Below are 18,438 nucleotides of genomic sequence, written 5' to 3'. Positions count from 1 at the left end.
TTTTCCTTGTGCCGGCTTAATGGAGACGTGCCTCTCGACGTTATTTTCTTTGATATCTAATCTCGTCTTCGTTACGAAGAATAATAGGTAAGGTTCGGTTCTGCATCGAGAAGAATATTGCTTCGTAATTGCATTCTTTATAGCTCGTAGTTTTTCACGTATACCTGTGTTCGTAAATGTTAGGTTAGAAAATGAGTTTCTTCATATTTCGATGGTGTATATATTTCACGAATTGTATGTCATTGCATATTACAAGAGTAAATAAAATAAAATTGTTTGTGTGGTTTGATGTTGTCACACAAAATGATACGTTACGAAACGAAATTTCTTAGAATAGAATATTATTTATTACCAGCGCAAACAACAGGTAAGTAAATCCGTCAGTGAGAAAAAAATCTGTCGATAAAACAGAACTACCGGTAAGCTCGAAACGTTCTAAACCAGTTCACGAACAATAAGAATAGCCGACAATCCTCCCTAATAAAAGGTTACACGTCGGGATCGTCTGAGACAAAGCATTATCCATCAAAGCGTGACACTGATTTGCGACACCACCGACAGGATCGACGAAATGCGATATAATTCTCTGTCGTCGCGCGTTTCAAAGTAACCCGACATCATTGTGGTCCCTTCGTCCTCGTATCTCCGATCGAGATTTATCAGTAGCTAGATATTATGTTGACAAATTGCCCAAGACACTCTGTCGGTAAGGTCAGGAAAAGTGTTCTCACTAGCGCACAGCTTTCAGGATCGATGAGAAGCGCATAATCGAATCACGGTGGTTCCTTTCTAAGCGATTTCACTCGTGCCCGGTCATTAAATCAATCGGAAATTATTACACCAGTTTTACAATGCATAACTGTCGTTCATTCGGGCCCGCGTTGTCGCCCGATCAGTGAACCGCTTTTGATATTGTGGTTGCCGTCGCTCGGCCGCTCGTTATGCCATTATTCCGAATAATTTTTGCCTACCACCGCACGATATTATGGGTAATTGTTCGGTCGCCCGTTCACTTGCTTGCAGACTTGGTTGTCCCACGGTTCACTACACTTTTTTATTGCTTTACAGCGTATTTTCGTATTTGCATTCAAACTTCTAACGCAGTCGAGATTTTTATGGGTTTGTTTGACAAAGGATACTGTTCGACTTCGTGACTAGGTTTATATAAGATATTTTAGACACGACGTTTTGTTGAAAATATATTTTTGCAGAGGCTATGATGTAAAGTAGTAGAATGTTAAGAAATATGAAAAATAACAAATCAATAATTTGAAGGAGATTCATATTAAATTCACCTTCAATATTCAGTAACTACTTACATACATACTTACGTCAGTATTGTTTGCTGGTCTGTGCATGCAACTAGCCTCTTCACCGACGCGAATATGTGGACGACTCGGTTGGTTCGAGAACCCCCACTTTTTTACGTCTGCTAGAAGAGTCAGAAGAAGTATCGCAGCCACCAGTCCTAAATAAAGTGGCATCGAATATTTTAACTTCGCGAGCGATAGAAATGTAAATACAAAGAAACCAGTGAATAAATTTTCTTAATAAAAGTATTTTCTCTTATTAGATCGTGTATATGCAAGATTTTCGTGAACTTTTTACAAAGTTTCCATGACAAGTTTCGTTATTATACAGTGTAATGAGGTGCTATAAGAATGAAAAATAGATAAAAATACCATGGTAGGAGAAAAAGGGGCGGAGAGGGAAAGGGAGCGGGCTGAAAATGAATGTAATGTAATTTTCAACGGTGGCAACGGTGTGTTAAGTGAATAAAAGTTGGAAAGGAAGGCTGAGAAGTATCCAATCCGCTGTGAATACTGTTGCCCAGCCTGCATATTCTATTCACCGACTGACTTCACGGCATAATGAGTTCCATGAGGTAGAATAAAAAACAAATTACAGAGTGTCTCGCTTGTCTAACCAGAACATGAAAATTAATGAGATATCGTGATTGTGGGTAGCGGTAAACATTATTCGGGATTTTTTTTTCTCCACCAGAACTTCATGCTGTTAATACATACATACATCTATAAAAATGCTGGCGATACCATGTGCATTCATTAGTTCCAAATTCTACTCATGTTGCAAAGAACTGTTTATAAAATAATAATAAAATAATTGGCGTTATTAGAAAAACAAATTTACGGAGAATTTATCAAGTGCATAAAAAATTGCTTTCTGTATTTTTAAACTAAATTTTCAAATTACATAAAAAATTTGTTTCATAACCTATATCGAAAAAAATTGTTTTCTTCCTGATTGGGAAATATACATAAACCTATCTCACCTCCTTATGTTTACTTTACAAACTATTATGAGTCATAATAGACCCGAGCGCCATGATAAGATTGAGATATCTATGAAAATGTTACGAAGTGTCGATCTGTCAGCCTTTTCCAAACAATGAACCGTCCGTCGCACCGTGTCGCAAACCACAACTAAAAGAATTCAAGCCGCAAAACACGAGTATTAACCGTAACGTAGCCAGACAATTACTTAAGACGACGTTGGAGAATATGAATAATATCCGAGCGTTATTCCGTCGGGCCGGTTTACAATCATGTCGCGATAGCTGTCTTAATGAAGCACCGAGCAACGTTGATGCAATTATTTATTTGAAATATTGCCGAGCGCGGCGCTGGGTGTCCGTAATCAATCACATCCTCCCTCGGGTTGAATTTTGCTGTCTCTCTCTCTCTCCCTCTCTCTCCCTCTCCCTCTCCCTCTCTCTCTCTCCCTCCCTCCCCCTTCCCCTCGCGGCGTTCACGAGTGTCTCTGCCCACTTGTCTGTCTGTGCCACAATAAACGTTATCTCGAAACCGCCGCCGGTAAACAGTCAATAAATATATAACGTCGTTTTACGCAGCCACTGTCCCTTCGCGGTGCACACATTCTCTTGAGGAGATTTATCGCGCGTTACGAATAAATTTCAAGGAAAACGAACGAACTGGTGCGGCAACGGATCACTCGACCGACGACCCGCGCGCTTTCTTACTTTCGATTTCGCGGGAAAAATCTTCCACGATGATAATAAATAACCTCGGTGCGCGTGTATTTTATTTTAAACGATAATTAACAGGATTATAAATCCAGGTGGAATTGGCATTGTGCGAGTAGTATTTTCAGTCTTTCGAATTACCAGCTAATGTATGATACGTGTTATGTTAGGTTAGGTTAGTTGTTGTTAGACACCTTTCGCTTCTCTGAACATCGATGTGCGTTGTTGTGCATTTTATTATCGTCGTTAAGAGGTTGAGTGTAAAAATAAGAATGAAATGTGAGTGAGGTAATGGAAAGAGAAGTATAATTATTACATACGAACAAGAGTAATTGAGAAGCAATACATTGCGTTTTGTATGACACTTTTAAGACCTTCGCCTTTGTAAACTTCCATACGATTTATTCTAATGCTAAGTATATGGGAAAATGCGATAAATTTCAAATTATGAAAAACAATTAGATAAACAATTTTTCACTTTTAATTCAACAATGAATAGCTTGAGGTAATTTAAAAATCATAGAAAAAATAAAATCTCGAGAGATCAACGAAAATTTTTATCGATTATTATATTTACATGAGAATAACTGTTTAATAAAGTCGAATTTACAAATAGTCGTTTCGACTTCAGGCATATACACACTGGAGGAGCATGTCTACGGACATGAGATAGTGATACCACGAAAAGTCACCCACCATGGAGAGCTTATCTCGCACAACGTGACCCACCATCACCATGAACATGGGCCAGTGGTTCACTATCGATTATCGGTGGCAGGCAACGAGTACCACATCCAGTTGACTGCCGTGGACAACTTCATTGGGCCCGGGATCGTCGTTGAAAGACGTAAACGGGACGTGCATGTGCGTAGCCGGCCAAAAAATCACTCGAGCAAATGCCATTATCGGGGTTTCATTCAAGGACATCCGAATTCCCAGGTCGTCTTGTCCGCCTGCGATGGTCTGGTGAGTTTTGTCCTTTTATCTTCTTGTTTTTGCTTGCTGATTCGCTTCTTTGCTTGTACCCTTTTTTTAAATTTTTTTAGCGAGGAACGTATTTATTTGGTGGATATTTTGATTGAACAGTGTAATTTGTATCATGATGTAAAGAAAATGAAGTATATACACAGTTTTTAAGATTAGGAATTATCGGTGAACGGAGTAGAGAATTTTCTCTAGTAGAGTAGCACGACGAAAAATGATACGCGCTGCGTCTGATATATCGTATGGATACTCTACTTGAATTTTCTTGCGAATGGAGAGATCGTTTCATCGTTGGTCGCTTTTAATAGAAGCGAGTAGTAATAATTATTTTACAGTAATTTTGCATTGTATATGCATTATTTTACATTTTTTATATTTTTTTCAAGAAATTTCAATCAATTTTTATATTTAAAAATGACGATGCTTAAAGTATTTTTTATGTTAGTTTATGCACTGGTATGATTATTGAATATTGATAACAATAGTGACGAGAAATATTTTGAAATTTCTTTTTTTTTTAATAATTCTCATTTTGTGTCGATGACTTTCTCTTTGAACTTTTTCCGTCCAACTAACAACTTCTACATATTTTTTTATATAAAGAAAAAGATTCAAAGAGACATTGAAGATATCTAAATTTTCCATAAAAATTTCTCAATTTTCTAACCTAGAAAATAACTCGTTCATCTTAATTACATCATGCCTTGAATATGCAGATAGTAACAGTAATGCATAAAATTCCTCAAGTTCCTCCGCAAATCGCACGAGATATTCTCTTGAACAGGGAAACTTCAGTAGCGACATTTTACCAATTTCTCTACCGCAGCGGCGTTTCCGGTACAGTCCGCGTCTGGCGCTTATAAAACAGCCCCAATTGGTGGCAGTTGTATCTACGCTTAAAACGGCCCCCTACTATCCTACGGATTCGCCTAGGCGAAATTACATTTCTAAGTCGGCCGCGGCCACTGGAAACGGTTTCGCCGCGCCGCAAAACCGAACGGTGAAATTTACGAATATTAACGTATATCGCCGACATCCGGCGGCTGCGGTGCCGCGCCGGAAGTTCGCCATAAGGTGACTGGAGGTATATAATTACGACAAAGGCGTAATAGAAAATTCTTTTCTTAACACATGAATACATTTTTTAGATGTTTATACTTCTTTGAGGTTAGGTTTTACATGTTTGCACTAAGTATATTTCAAAAATAACTCCTGCAGATATTCAAGATATTAGTGATTTTTATCAGTCCACCCTATATAAAGATTATTCTATTCCTCCATAAAGAATTCAAGAAAAATTAACATTCCACTATCCTCTATCCGCATTAGCTCATTAGCGTATAGAACCATGGCCGGCTAATAAGCACCGCTAATAGTATCTCCCTTCGCTGGAGCCTTCACTCGATAGAATATGCCGCCAGGGGTGAAGTAAGAGAAAACAAAGAGGAGCTCGAATTCGCCTGGGAGGTTGGCAACACTTAGAGACGGTCGGCCGCTCGTAAGGATAGGCGTGTGCATTCGCAGGTGGACGCACGGCCTAGGCGCGCCGTCATAAATCTACCGAGCCATGGCAAATTAAATCATTATCTGGAAGCTGCGAGCAAATTGCGCCGATGCATGCTCCGTGGCGTCGCCCCTCCCTCCTCCGCATCCGTTCTCCCCTTTTTCTTTCTCCTCCCACTGCCTCCTCCTTTTCTTTCGTTCTTTAGCTTCCTCCATTATTCGCTTTTCTTCGTTCTTTCATTGCTCATGCTATTAAGGTTTATCTACAATGTTCTTTATTTCAGTAGGCAAGTATGATATGTAGGAATTTCAAGGAGAAAAAGTCATACATTTAACTGATTTAGTAGCACTTATAAATAAAATAATTTTTATTAAAAAATTTTCTGACATCTCTGGATGTAGGAGAAGAATTGAATAGATAAATACTAATAAGTCACAGTGCAGATTGTTACATAATATTTTTGTTGATTTGTAAGTTGTGAAAGTGTTAGTTATTCCCATTTAAATTGGTCACCCTATATAGAAGTTTGTGTATTTGCTAAGTGGCAAAATTAGGTTAGGTTAGACAGTGGAGATATTAGCTATATAGGGCTTTCTATGTGTATTTGCTAAATGATAAAATTGCAAAGTGTGATTATTCGAGAGATTTGAATTTGGTTTTAATTAAACTATGTTGAAACTGTTCTACTATAGTAAGGTGCTGACTAAGCCTTTGTAAACTGGCATTTAATTTGTAGAATCCGCGGAGCACGTAACCCAAAGAAGGTTCTGATGTTTCACTTGCATAGCAGCTAGTCTAATAACGTGCCGATATTGTGTCCTTAACGACACCCGGGACGAGGACGCAAGTTGCACAGAGAAACCTCAAACAGTTCCAATTGTGAGTCTATGTAGGTTGGAATATTCTCAAAAATATTAAATTTTCCATAAAGGTCTTTTGCGAAAATAATATGAAATTAATCACTTTACATTAAATACTGCGAAGTTACCTGAACTTAACAACTTTTAATACGTGACCTTTCCGTGACACCTACCTTCGACAGTACCTGTCAAAGTACACTACCCATTCCCTAACCTAACCTAACTTCAACATTGAACATTTCAATCTGGATGAATTCACATCGAAAAATATCCGACTCGTTGCATTCGTCACTGATGAATCATAAGCAGGGCATGCCTATGTCGAAGTCACATTCACTCGATTCACGGGAGTATGTACCCGCGTAATATCGTCAAAGTCCAGCTCAAAATGATTTAATTCGAAAGTCATAATTCGATGTACTTACGTTACAAAGCCGCCATGTGCACATACGCGCGGGCCCACCGTCGTGCCAATCAATTAACTGTCGCTCGATGCGGGCTCTTCCTTATCGACCGGACGAAATCTACATCGCGAGTGTAGTTATAGCTTCCGCATAGCTGCACCTGCAAGGCGATTTCTCGCAGAAATTTCGTGTCTTCGTAATACGATGGCCTGGGTCAATCGCTGCGGGCTATATGCAGTTACAGCGGCTTCCTAGAGAAAATTGAGCAATTACATAGCCGTTGCGTGAGAACTTGCCCCTCACAAAGGGAAGTTTACTCCTTGCATCGCTCACCGTTCCTTTCGAGGGACACTCGGACCACCTATGCAATCTAGTTCGCTTCTCGCGATATAATCTCGTCGCATTGCTCGTTTTGTTGTTGTATTTGATTTGATTTCTCTGTGTTTGATCTGGTTTAGGATTGTATAAAACGTGTGCTTTATATTTTATAACCTTTTTTTACTGTTTATGATGTGAATAGTGGAATTTCGAACATTTGAACTGTTATGATACACATTTTAGCGAATAATTATAGGTTAGGTTAGATCAGGTTTCTTGAACCTTCAACAAACATAGAAATTACCGTCAGAATTATTACCAAATCCCACTAATCAGTGTGTCGTATATAAAAACAAGCTTTTAAAACAGGTTGAAGTTAATTTAAACGACAAGAGATTTTTTCCATGCAAATGCTCGATTCACCAACTACATGTAACACCGTCATCGCGTAATGTGACACGGTTTCGCCGTATAATCACCGGAAACCAGATTCAGGATACATCGTAAATTACTAATCCGTCGATTGGCAGCAGGTGCGGGAGGCAAAAAATTAGCATAAATCCTTGTGGAACAGTAACGTGTTGCATTTTGTTGCTAATTTCTCCTTGAAGCTCGCTTAGTGCCCACGTGCGACCGTTTTAATACGCGTTCACCGTGTTCCACGCGCGCCATTACGTATTTCTCTCGTGCGTGCGATATCCCGTTTTATTACACCATAAAGCTGACGGAACAGTGGCGCTCGAGTCGCGCAAAGCTTTCACCGTGATACGTCTCGTAAAACTTCAGATTGAAACAAGTGCCGCGCATGTTCTCACGGGCTGACGATTAGATAAACTTTCAATTTCGATTTAGTGTTCAATCATACGGTGTATCCCTAAAGCCTGAAATTGAAATCTTTTTCTTTCGGAGTAAAATTTACAGAGATATGACAGATGGCGTGAGTACCCTTCTGACGATATAATCGAGGTGAAAATTTTATTCATTTGCTGTGAATTAATGATAATAATTATTATACAGGATGTTATCAATTAATTTTGGACAAAAAAGTCGTATACTATTTTTTCGAAATTCAATACTTAATTTTGACCAATTTTTGTATCTTTGTCACGTCGATAAATTTTTATCTCCAGGAGTACTAATCGTACGGATATGAATTTTATTTTATTTTACTCAGGAGATCAATTATAATATTTCCTAAAAAAAATTACATTTAATAAAGTGCACAAAAATTTATTAGGTTAGAATTATGATTACTTTCTAAATTACCTTCTCCGTAGGTATCAAATATTTATCGCGTCTTCAGAAACGGACAAATTACTGGTCTCTACGCAATTGTTTCAGATGAATTCACGTTGAAATATTAGATTGTTTTCAGAGCTCCGTCTAGCCGGCGAGCATAATGCGGAAACTTAATTTTTAAAAAAATCTTGTGTTCTGAATTAAAATGTAGCTTCACAAATTTCACCCATAATTTAAAGCACACCATATCTGACAAACCTCTATAATAATGATTATCGTTAAAAAAAATTTTAAATACTCTAAAGATAAATAAGCATATATACATAGTCATAGGTTAAACAAAATGTATAGTTCCCCAAACAAATAAATATTAACCACTATCTCATAATTTTCCAATATTCGTTATCGTCGTTTCAAATCAAATATATCACAATTCCAATTTATCCATTCCACACACAGTGTATACAAGCAAATGTAAACAATTTAATGGAGATAAAAGCCGCTATTTCACATTTGGTATCCCTTTAGAGGCTTTGGGCTGCGGCGTTGTTCGAAGAAGCTTGCAGCAGCGCTTCGATGACCCCAATATCATCGAGCTATCCAATAAACGTAATGTCTGGCTTCGAAATGTCCCGTAAGCCACTCAAGGTAACAAAGGGATCATGGTACAGCATCTTGCCGTAAACGGGGGTAGAGGGCAGCAGCAGCAAAAGGGTGGATCAGGGTGTCAAATTCAATTCTAACTGACGTCAAGCGGTTGGAATTGAGAGCGTACACCGTCGAATTAACCCGACCAGATAATACCATTACCATGGAAGCCTGAAATTACCGAACATTACGTATCGACGCCAATTACACTTTGGTCAGTGTACGTGCGCGCGGCACCACGAAACGATTGTTTCATTTACATGCCGCGAAAATACGCGCGAATCTGTCGCCACGTGGCGACACCATCGCTTCGCTGGATCCTCGTCGATTATACGAAGCGTCGGTTTTCTAACCTCGAAAATTCCTCGTTGAGAGAGAGAGTCGGTTCTTGTAGGAGGTGAGACTCGACGAACAGATTTGACGGTTATCGTGCTTGTAATTCGACTGTTATACGTCGTGACGTATTGATATGGTAGTATTATCGTAATTTTGTGAGAAGTGACAGTTAATATCAGTATTGAAACTATTGAATAGTGTGGTCGTTATTTTATGTTTGACAGGTGAAGGTTAGGTTATGTTAAATGAGAAGCTTGAAGTGATATGTATAGAATGCAATATTCCTCTTTTTTTCAAATTCAAATATTCTGCAGTGACCACCAAGAATTTAAATAATTCAGAACACAAAATAAATATTCACCCTTTTTACAGCAAGCAATGCGTTCGACGCCTGAGATCAGTGCCTGTAACTCGATACTTCTGTCTACAACTGTGTTACTTACAGTCGGTGGAAGAAATATAGTGAGATCGTAAATTCGATCAGGCATCAAAGTTTTTATATATTCGAGCATATTGACGTAAACTTGAGAATATAAGGGCTCGAACCTCAGTCAGGGCTGCATGAAGCATTAATAAAAAAAAAAATTCATCCACCGACTGTACTCTGAATATCAGAGATCAGAGAAACTTAGCTATTATTCGTTATCATTTTGTCTAATCCAGTGACATCATTTGACCTGTCGAAATAAAGAAACGAATCTCCTACAAGTCACGTGACAGAAACGTTAACAAATTCTAAAAATATTACCCCACTGTATCTTCCACCAGTCTAAAGTCACATTATCAGCGACAACGAATGCAGCACGCGAATCTCGTCGCGCTTTTCTTCGCAAAGAAATACGAACACTGATTTATCGGAGGTAAGAAAGAAGCGACGCGGCAGAACAAGAGCGAAACAGAGAGGGCGCAGTTAGGTATCGTCAGACCAGGCCGAACACTACCGAAAGGTGTGGCTCCTTTATCTGTTATCTCGAATTGCACGAAGTCCTCGTATCGTCGTTGAAGGATCAAGGACATACAGTGCACCAAGACGTGTCTATTAAATTTCCAGGAACGATTGCGAGTGGCGATAGCCACGGTCACGCTGGCTGCGAAATGCACTATGGGCATGCATCTTCTCACGTTATCCCCCCCCGTGTATGTGTGTTCGCGCTCACACTATTAATCGTAAAAGATTTTCGTTTCGTAGAATTGGAAAAGTAGGGATCGTCCTCCTCGACGGAGTTAAATCTTTGATTTCCCAGGGAGGTGATGTATAAATCGAGTCTCGTCGCGAGCGTTGAAATATATTACGACGGTACACCCGTCGAAAAATGCTAATTTCGAGCGAGCTTTTTCGGGCGAAGCTCTCCTGACGTTAACGAGGGGATTTAAATTTCTGATGCATCGAGAAGTATCGAAGGAAAATTAGGATAATTTGCTAATTTAAGGATACTTGTGGACTTTTGCAGTTTTATCCGCAATTACGGAATTTATTCGTTCGACGAGTTGGGGAAGTTTAAGGAATTTTTTTTTAGAATTGATTTTTGAGGTTAGGTTCGTTTAAGATTGCATACAGATTGCATCAGTACAACGTACTACTAATTTTAAACAGGCTATCACAATGTGTCAAATTTACTATCCTTCACTTAACACATACGAGCAAAGGATTCTTTTCTAAAGCATTTTTTAGTAGAAAAAAGTCGTTCACGAAAGAAAAATTCGCCAATTGGAAATTACTATGTCGAATCGATCCTCTAGAGGGTGCGAACTATTTCACGAAAGAATTATTTCTAAGCCATCTCGAAGCTAGAGTCGCCATTGTAGGTCACCCTGTCAGTGCTGCCAATTGAAACACAAGCACAACCATGATGAAATAAAAGTCAGGACGAGACACGCTTACAAACTGCTTGTAAACCGTATCTAGTAAATCTCGACGATCATTTACGACTTCCAGCGATAACGAGGGACGTCACCAAACCATTAAATTGTCCTGTAGATCGCTGGATGATGTAATTTTCCAGAAAATTTAACGAAACTTGGTGATATTTTAAATGTGAAACACAACGTCGAAACACGTTATCGATCTGATAAACTGCAGTTTAGTGGTTTATTAAGATGGTGTAAATCGTCTATCGATTATCTTTTTAATTTATAATGAATTTTTATCATAAATCATTTTACAGTTTTTGGTAGTATATCAAATTACACGTATTCAATTATGTGATCTTTCATTAGCAATGGCTGTATCATACGATACGCGTGAAAGGTTATGTATTTGTAAAAGAAATGAGAAATTTATAATTGAATGAGAATAAACATTGGGGAAAGGATTAATAGAAGCAGTTTAGTGGGTAAGTCTCATAAACTTGTGTATACTAATCAGTTTCAGCTGGTAAGTTAATTTTATAGCCCCTATTACCGGTTCTATTTCCAGAACTGGTAATTTTCGTGTATTTTACTCTTACAAATTTCAATATAATTTTATCATATAATCGGTGGTACACAAGAATGTTCCGTATCGAGAGACCAATTATACCTAATTTCAATATGTATCCAATATTTAATTAAAATGTAGACAGTCTTGTAACGAATTAGTCGTCAAGTCTAACCTAACCTAACCTAGACCACTCTATTTTATCTTAAAATGTTTTCTTTCAAAGTCAATTTCAAACTGTCGAATAGGAGTTTAACGTTACTATTAAAAGACTGAAAGTACAAAAAAAATTCAAAGAGGAAGAGACTGTCGTTCACAATATGCTATAAAGTAAAGATTATATCAACCGACAGAACATGGCGGGAAATTCTCGATGTTCCTCGTGATCGATACACCTCGAGGCGGGAACTGTTCTCGACTCCACTCTCGAATGAGAAATTGAATTACGATCGACGTACATACATATGTGTATATGTAAAAGAACCGAAAGCCAATGGTAACGCAATGTCCATAATATATACATATAGATATATGTATATGCATGGTGCGGACCAACGTCGTAATTATTTACGAGTAGGCCTCTAGCCGGTAGCGAAAGGTTAGGAGGCGTGAATACAGTCAGTGTACACGCATGCACGCGCACGCAATTTGATTCAATGTTCGCCGCTGCAGGGGAACAGGTTCTCTCTGGCGGAGAATACGTGCCGGGCCGGATCTGAATACACGGTTAACATATAATTATCGATAATAGGTAATCAGAGGGGAGAGCAGCTCCCCTTCGTCCAATTAATGTGTATCTATTTTGCCAGATCTAAACAGACGATGGGTGGTCCATATTACTTTCGGTAATTAGCCTTTTAATGGAACGTTTAACTTGTCCCCATCTCGTGGCGAAAAAATGAAGCTGATGAGGGGTTAGGCGCGCGCCTCCTTCCCAGGCGATCGCCAATATGGCGGATGTTCATTATCGATGTGTGATGTTAAGAATTTTGCAAAAATTTAAAAGTTTGTAATCTTTGATATGGGCAGGCTTTGTGGATATTTTGTTTCATCCTTTATATGTAGGTATTTCGATAGTGAAGTGTTCGATTTATATAAGGGCATTCCTCGAGAGTTAGGTTATGTTGTTATGCATTGTGTTTTTGTCAAACCACTAAACGCGTCATATATACATCTGTAAACTCTAATTAACACTCAGAAGGTTAAATATTCACATAAAGCTTCGAACATTCACTGAGAACTTTAACCTTTCAACCTTGAAAAAAGTATATTTCTACGGACAATATTTCTGAAAAACATTCCCAGGACTGTCACGCATTGCATAAATTGAGACTATAGAATTCAAAACACGTAAAATATCCTCTACTGCATCCGGGGATAATGAGCGACCAATGCATCGACGCTGACAGTGTTTATGGGCGTCGCAATCATTGAGGAACGGCAGCCTTTCTTGCGAGAGGCAGCTCTTCGAATAGCTCCTCCGTGGAAGAGCATGTGTTTATATACATACAGGTACGTGGTAGCGATCATTATGCACCACCCACACAGGAGGTTCGTGGCGACTATTCTAATGACGGCATAAATCACGTTCCTCCACAGGAAGCATTTATCATCATCGAGATCCTTGCCTCTTCCTTTTCTTCTTCTTTCGGCTTCGATACTCTCTTGAGCCCTTTACGCAGACTATACTTGTGTCATTCGCTACAGTGGACACCACCCTAAGGAATACGAAGTCTCGCATGCCTTTTATCAGCAAATCACCATGTTCCGCCACTCAAGGGATTTCTATTTCCTTTTCTCGTTTCTTCCAGTCGACTGAGAATGAGAAACACTCTTGTTCTCTTCTATTTTATGTTGTTCCTTTTTTTACTCTGGAAGTGGGACGAGTGCTCAACTGCGTGTTCATTAGAGGATTAGTTTAATGGCCGCGAGCCATAACCGATATCGATCACCCTTAATCGCCACTGTTGTACGTCGTTTTTAATGTCACCGTGATTGATCGACGACGTAATTAATTACGATAATGACTCTAGGGTAGCTCTCGCCAGTTTCATCGGCTACGTTGTCGCCCTGCGAAAAATACAGGGTCCCTGGGGGAGAGTTTCCTTTGCGTGTGTGGTGGTGTGCCATCTCTGAGGTACACTACAAAATCGATAACTGAAACCAATAACCCTATAATGTAAAACAGACAGCAAAGCATCACGTACCTCAATCTTTTACACTTATATTTAATTTTGTGCACTACAGTAGTGCAGTACCTGAAAACATAAAATTTCAAAGGAAATAATACTACAATAAAATAAAATAAAATAAAATATCATCGTGTTCTGTCGAATTATTTCTTAGCAACCTTCACTCTCCTACGATCAAACGTATCAGATTTTATCTGATTTCAATAATTAATTTCTACTCGTAAAATAGAATTAGCCACGAAAGCACACGAGAATTGACTATTTACATCAATACTAAAGTACTTTGCACACCACCTGTCGGCTCGTATATTCGCATTAGACGTTCTAACAGCGTCATTTGACGCGCCGCGATCATAAAGTCTCCATTACAAGATTTCCCTGCGCAACACGGAAATCGATTGGTGATCACGCGCATCGAGTTGCGCGCGCATGTGTCGCGAGAACGCGAAGCATTCCTTGATCTCGTTACACGGCGTGCTCCATCCGCCTTGAAACGGATTCCTCGAAATCTCGTGATGAGGGCGTTACGTTCTTCTGCATTGAATGGACCGATCTCTATCGTCGATGAAATAAAAGCAATCGTTATTCACTAGTCGCGGTCTCGTTGTTGTACCTACTGTGCTACTTGACAGGAAACGCGTGTAGCGCAGGAAAGGCGTACTCGATTTATACGGTCGGGAGGATAAAGTTAGTGAAATGACTATACGTTACAGAATTTTTACAGGAATATTTGTTAATGGCGTATCGTGATCCCCGTTCTGTTGTAATTGATATGCGGAAAGTAACGAATGGGCAAAGCCAATGTAATTAATACGTTTAGTGTACACTAACCTACCTGGAGAGTTAGGTTAGACCTTTTTATGTTAGGGTGATTAAATGGAGAGTGTTACTTTTATGTAAGGAATTTATTAGTGTACACTAACTTACGTGTAGGTTAGGTTAGAATTTTTTTTATACCAAGGTAATTAAATTGAAAGTGTTACTTTTATGTAATAAATCTTTTGTAAGAAATATACAGGGTGTGCCAGTTTTTCCGGACAAACTTTATCGGTATGTTTTATAGGTATAAATAAAAAAGAAAATTATATAAACATAGGTCACTTGAAACTTTATTAAAAAGTTTTAATAAAAACACGAAATACCAAGGGAATAGTAACAGAATTGCGATTACTGTTAGTCGCACATCAACAGTACATACATACATAACCTATGATACTAACGTGACTCCATATCATAAGAAAAGAGAATTAAATGCAACATGGGGCAGACGATGCATCGAGTATCACGATTACGCCCTTCTGTCCCTGCAGGATCTATTAACCGGTCGATAAATTATTCGAAATGTCAATTGCGAGATATCGAGTTCGCGCGCGTCGACTAATCGTGGAAAGGATCGGCTATGACGTCATGCTACAGCGTGTCGCGCGACCGATCGCTTGCTTGTTCCTCTTACTGAAGACAAGACGCATTAACCGCAAGCATGGGTGTGTACACTTGTCACGACGCTGTAACAACGCGAGAGGACCGAGGTTACGTCCCTGATCCCCGCTCTGAAAAAGCTCCCCTTTGCTCTCGACCGAACCGGACCGGTGCGTTGCTGGTTAATTGCCTCGTACTTTACGGCGTTTAATTATACTCGAAGTCATCGACGTTCCCGCAATCGTTAATCACTAACGATCGACACGTTTCTGTCACGTGCATCATTTTCTTGCGTTGAACGAGTCGTGTGTACACAATGGTTTGAGTGTTGAGTGACAGCTGCAATTTTCAGGTTAGGGTTGGGCACGTGATCATCTTCGATATGGAATTTTTGGTTAGATATACATACTTACATATGTATGCGTGTAGTTACTAGTTTGTACTTCATCATAGTCGTTCGATACTTTAAATAAAAATACAGGTGCAAATAAAATGCTTCAGTAGAAAAAACTTCTTTTTATTTTGAGATGATCCGTCGATACATTTGAAACAAGTACAGCTATCTCAAGAATTTTCAAATCGAATTTTGGCGGAAATAGTTGGACTCGGGAAGAGAGATTCGCTTGAAGCAGGATTGAATTAAGAGTTAAATGAAGGCGGAACTGTGAACGCGTTTCAATCAATTTGATTGAACGTTTGATTTGATTTGAAGACGTCTGTTTTTTTCTTGTTAAAAATCTCATTGGGTTATATGAAATATCATCAATTTCGAAAATTTCTAAAGTGAAAGGCCTTTCTATCAATTCCTATACACCGTTGTGGGAACGTCGAGTTGCGCAATGAAGTGTTAATTCGAAATCCACAATGCGGTTTGTCTCAACGTTATGGCGACCAACTCGTCGAAAGGACGGCGACCTCTACTCGTATTCCCAAATGAAATTAATCGAACGGACTGCTGTGCGAGATTAACTTAAATTTTTAAACAGCGGCGTAAATTCTACGGTGACAATTAAGGACTTAAATGTACCAACTAGTGCAAACCTACAAATGAAATAAAAAATTTATAAATTGCGAATATCATTCTGAATTCGTTATAACATTCATGAATGTTTGTTTTTAAAAATACCGTGAAAAATTTTTGTAACTCTGCAGTTTTTCAGTCTTGTATGCGTATATAAAAATTGCATCACTGCATCATTCCGAATAAATATTTTTATACTATTTTTTATTATATCGTCTTTGTGCGGTTCTTATACCTAATCTCAAATATGAAAATACAAAGCACTAACAGAATACAATAGTTTTCCTAACCTGCAATTCTTCGCTAATTTTTCTATTCAAGTATATTTCATTCGATCGTTAATGAATTTATCTTAAAGTCAGATCGACTTCTTTCGAAGCTCAATTTTTTCTTTCAACGACGAATGAATCACGAGGAAGAAATAGAAACGAACGTCGAACGACGCGACGTAGATGCAGTTGTCAGCTCGATCCGTCGGCGACGCGACGGTTCCTGTCTGTGCGCAGTGACCTCGCGCAATTATGAAAATGGCAACGAAAACAAAGGCGGGATATGAAGAATTGCAAAGGTGACAAATCGCGGGCATTGTTGCCTCGACGTAACGTAATACTTTACAAGCCATACGGCCAATCAAATTCAATTAGCTTTGACATTCGTAGTGTGTGTTCACGCCGGTGACAAATCGACACAGCATACCTGTACGCGATCGATGAACGTCCACGTGGAAAGTTGTGAATTCGCCAGAACGGTTAGACACAGAATACCGATTGTTGATTCTTCGCGGTATATAAATTGCGGATATTTATTGGACGGTTAATCTTTTCAGACTAACGTAGGAGTGACATAATAAATTTCTTTGAAACTTTCGTTATAGAGTCGCCGTATATACTGAATGCTTTATTTCTAAAAATTCTGATTTTCACGCTATTGTTGTAGATAATTGGTATTCACTTGTAAATTGACCATTTCGGATTGCTTTTAGTTGTCAGGAGGAATTTCTAGACAATGTTTCAATGTACTAATACAAAAAAATATTGGTAAGAGATTCGATATCGGTCTGCGCAGACAAATGATTTGAAACACTTGACATTACGAGAGAGGTGTATAAATCTAACCTCTAATTTAATACTAAATACGTAAGACTATCATCCATTCAGTAGGCTTCCAAATATGGCTGACGTAACAACAAAGAACATACGTACAACAGAACAAATCCACTGAACCTGCTAGCTTACAAGTTGCATGGCAATAAACACATTGCACCAACGCATACCAGTGATCAACTTCAATAAGCCGTACAAATGTTTCTCCCGTCGAACACGCGGCATGTAAAAAGGCGCATCGATAATCTATTCCTCATTGTATTCAGTATCAGGAGATGTAATCGCGGCAGGTAATCGCGAGGCAAATTCAGACTCACTCACTTCGCTAGTCACAATCGCGCAATCGACAAGCTTCACTCGCTATCGAAGATCACAGGTGGCGGTGGTGTGCAGATTGCTGGTCAGTTTCGACAAAAGCGACGTCTATGGTTGTGGCTACGGCGCGGCGATTTACGTTGAATCGAACCGCGAAAAGGCGAAAGTGTCGTTCAAGTGGCGAACATGGGCGTCGACGGGCGACAGCATTGCGACCGCCCATCGATACACCTCGTTGGCCGGACAATAATAATTTATATATGCTATCGTGCTGCCGGATTGTACGGTAAGGTAGCCTTAACGATCGCAACGTATTGCCGCCGCGAGAATAATGACTGTTCGCCAACCATTAACTAACCACAATCGACACTGTGCCGCGTACGATCACCGGTTCGCGCATTATGCTAATCCCACCTACCGTGAACTGTTCCCGTCGCCCTTCATCCCGCCTGTTTTAACATTTCTTTTTTTCTGCGCATCGATGTCGGGATAATTAGCTGAATAGTTTACATGGAAACCTTGTTTGAGATTTTAATCCGTTGTTACTTCTACGGTGAAGGGATTCGAAAGGTTGGTATTTAACCATTTTTTTTCTGTTATGAAATTTTATTTCTTTTACCTTTGAATACTGTGTGTTAATATTTGTAATTTATCGTAATAAAAAAAAGCGAATAC

General features: G+C 39.1%; 1 protein-coding gene across 1 annotated transcript in view; it reads left to right on the top strand.

Moving 5' to 3' along the window:
* LOC108571589 (A disintegrin and metalloproteinase with thrombospondin motifs 7-like) overlaps nt 1-18,438 on the top strand; it is a 59,144-nt gene that overhangs the window by 19,817 nt on the left and 20,889 nt on the right. The window contains exon 2 of the mRNA XM_017933663.1: nt 3,636-3,970. Coding sequence (XP_017789152.1) covers nt 3,636-3,970 — 335 coding nt within the window. The remainder of the gene's footprint in view (nt 1-3,635; nt 3,971-18,438) is intronic.

This window comes from Habropoda laboriosa, unplaced genomic scaffold, assembly GCF_001263275.1.
Source record: "Habropoda laboriosa isolate 0110345459 unplaced genomic scaffold, ASM126327v1 scaffold40, whole genome shotgun sequence".
NCBI classification, from domain to species: Eukaryota; Metazoa; Arthropoda; class Insecta; order Hymenoptera; family Apidae; genus Habropoda; species Habropoda laboriosa.
Note: the sequence above shows the minus strand (reverse complement) of the source record. Positions and strands in the feature narration are given on the sequence as shown.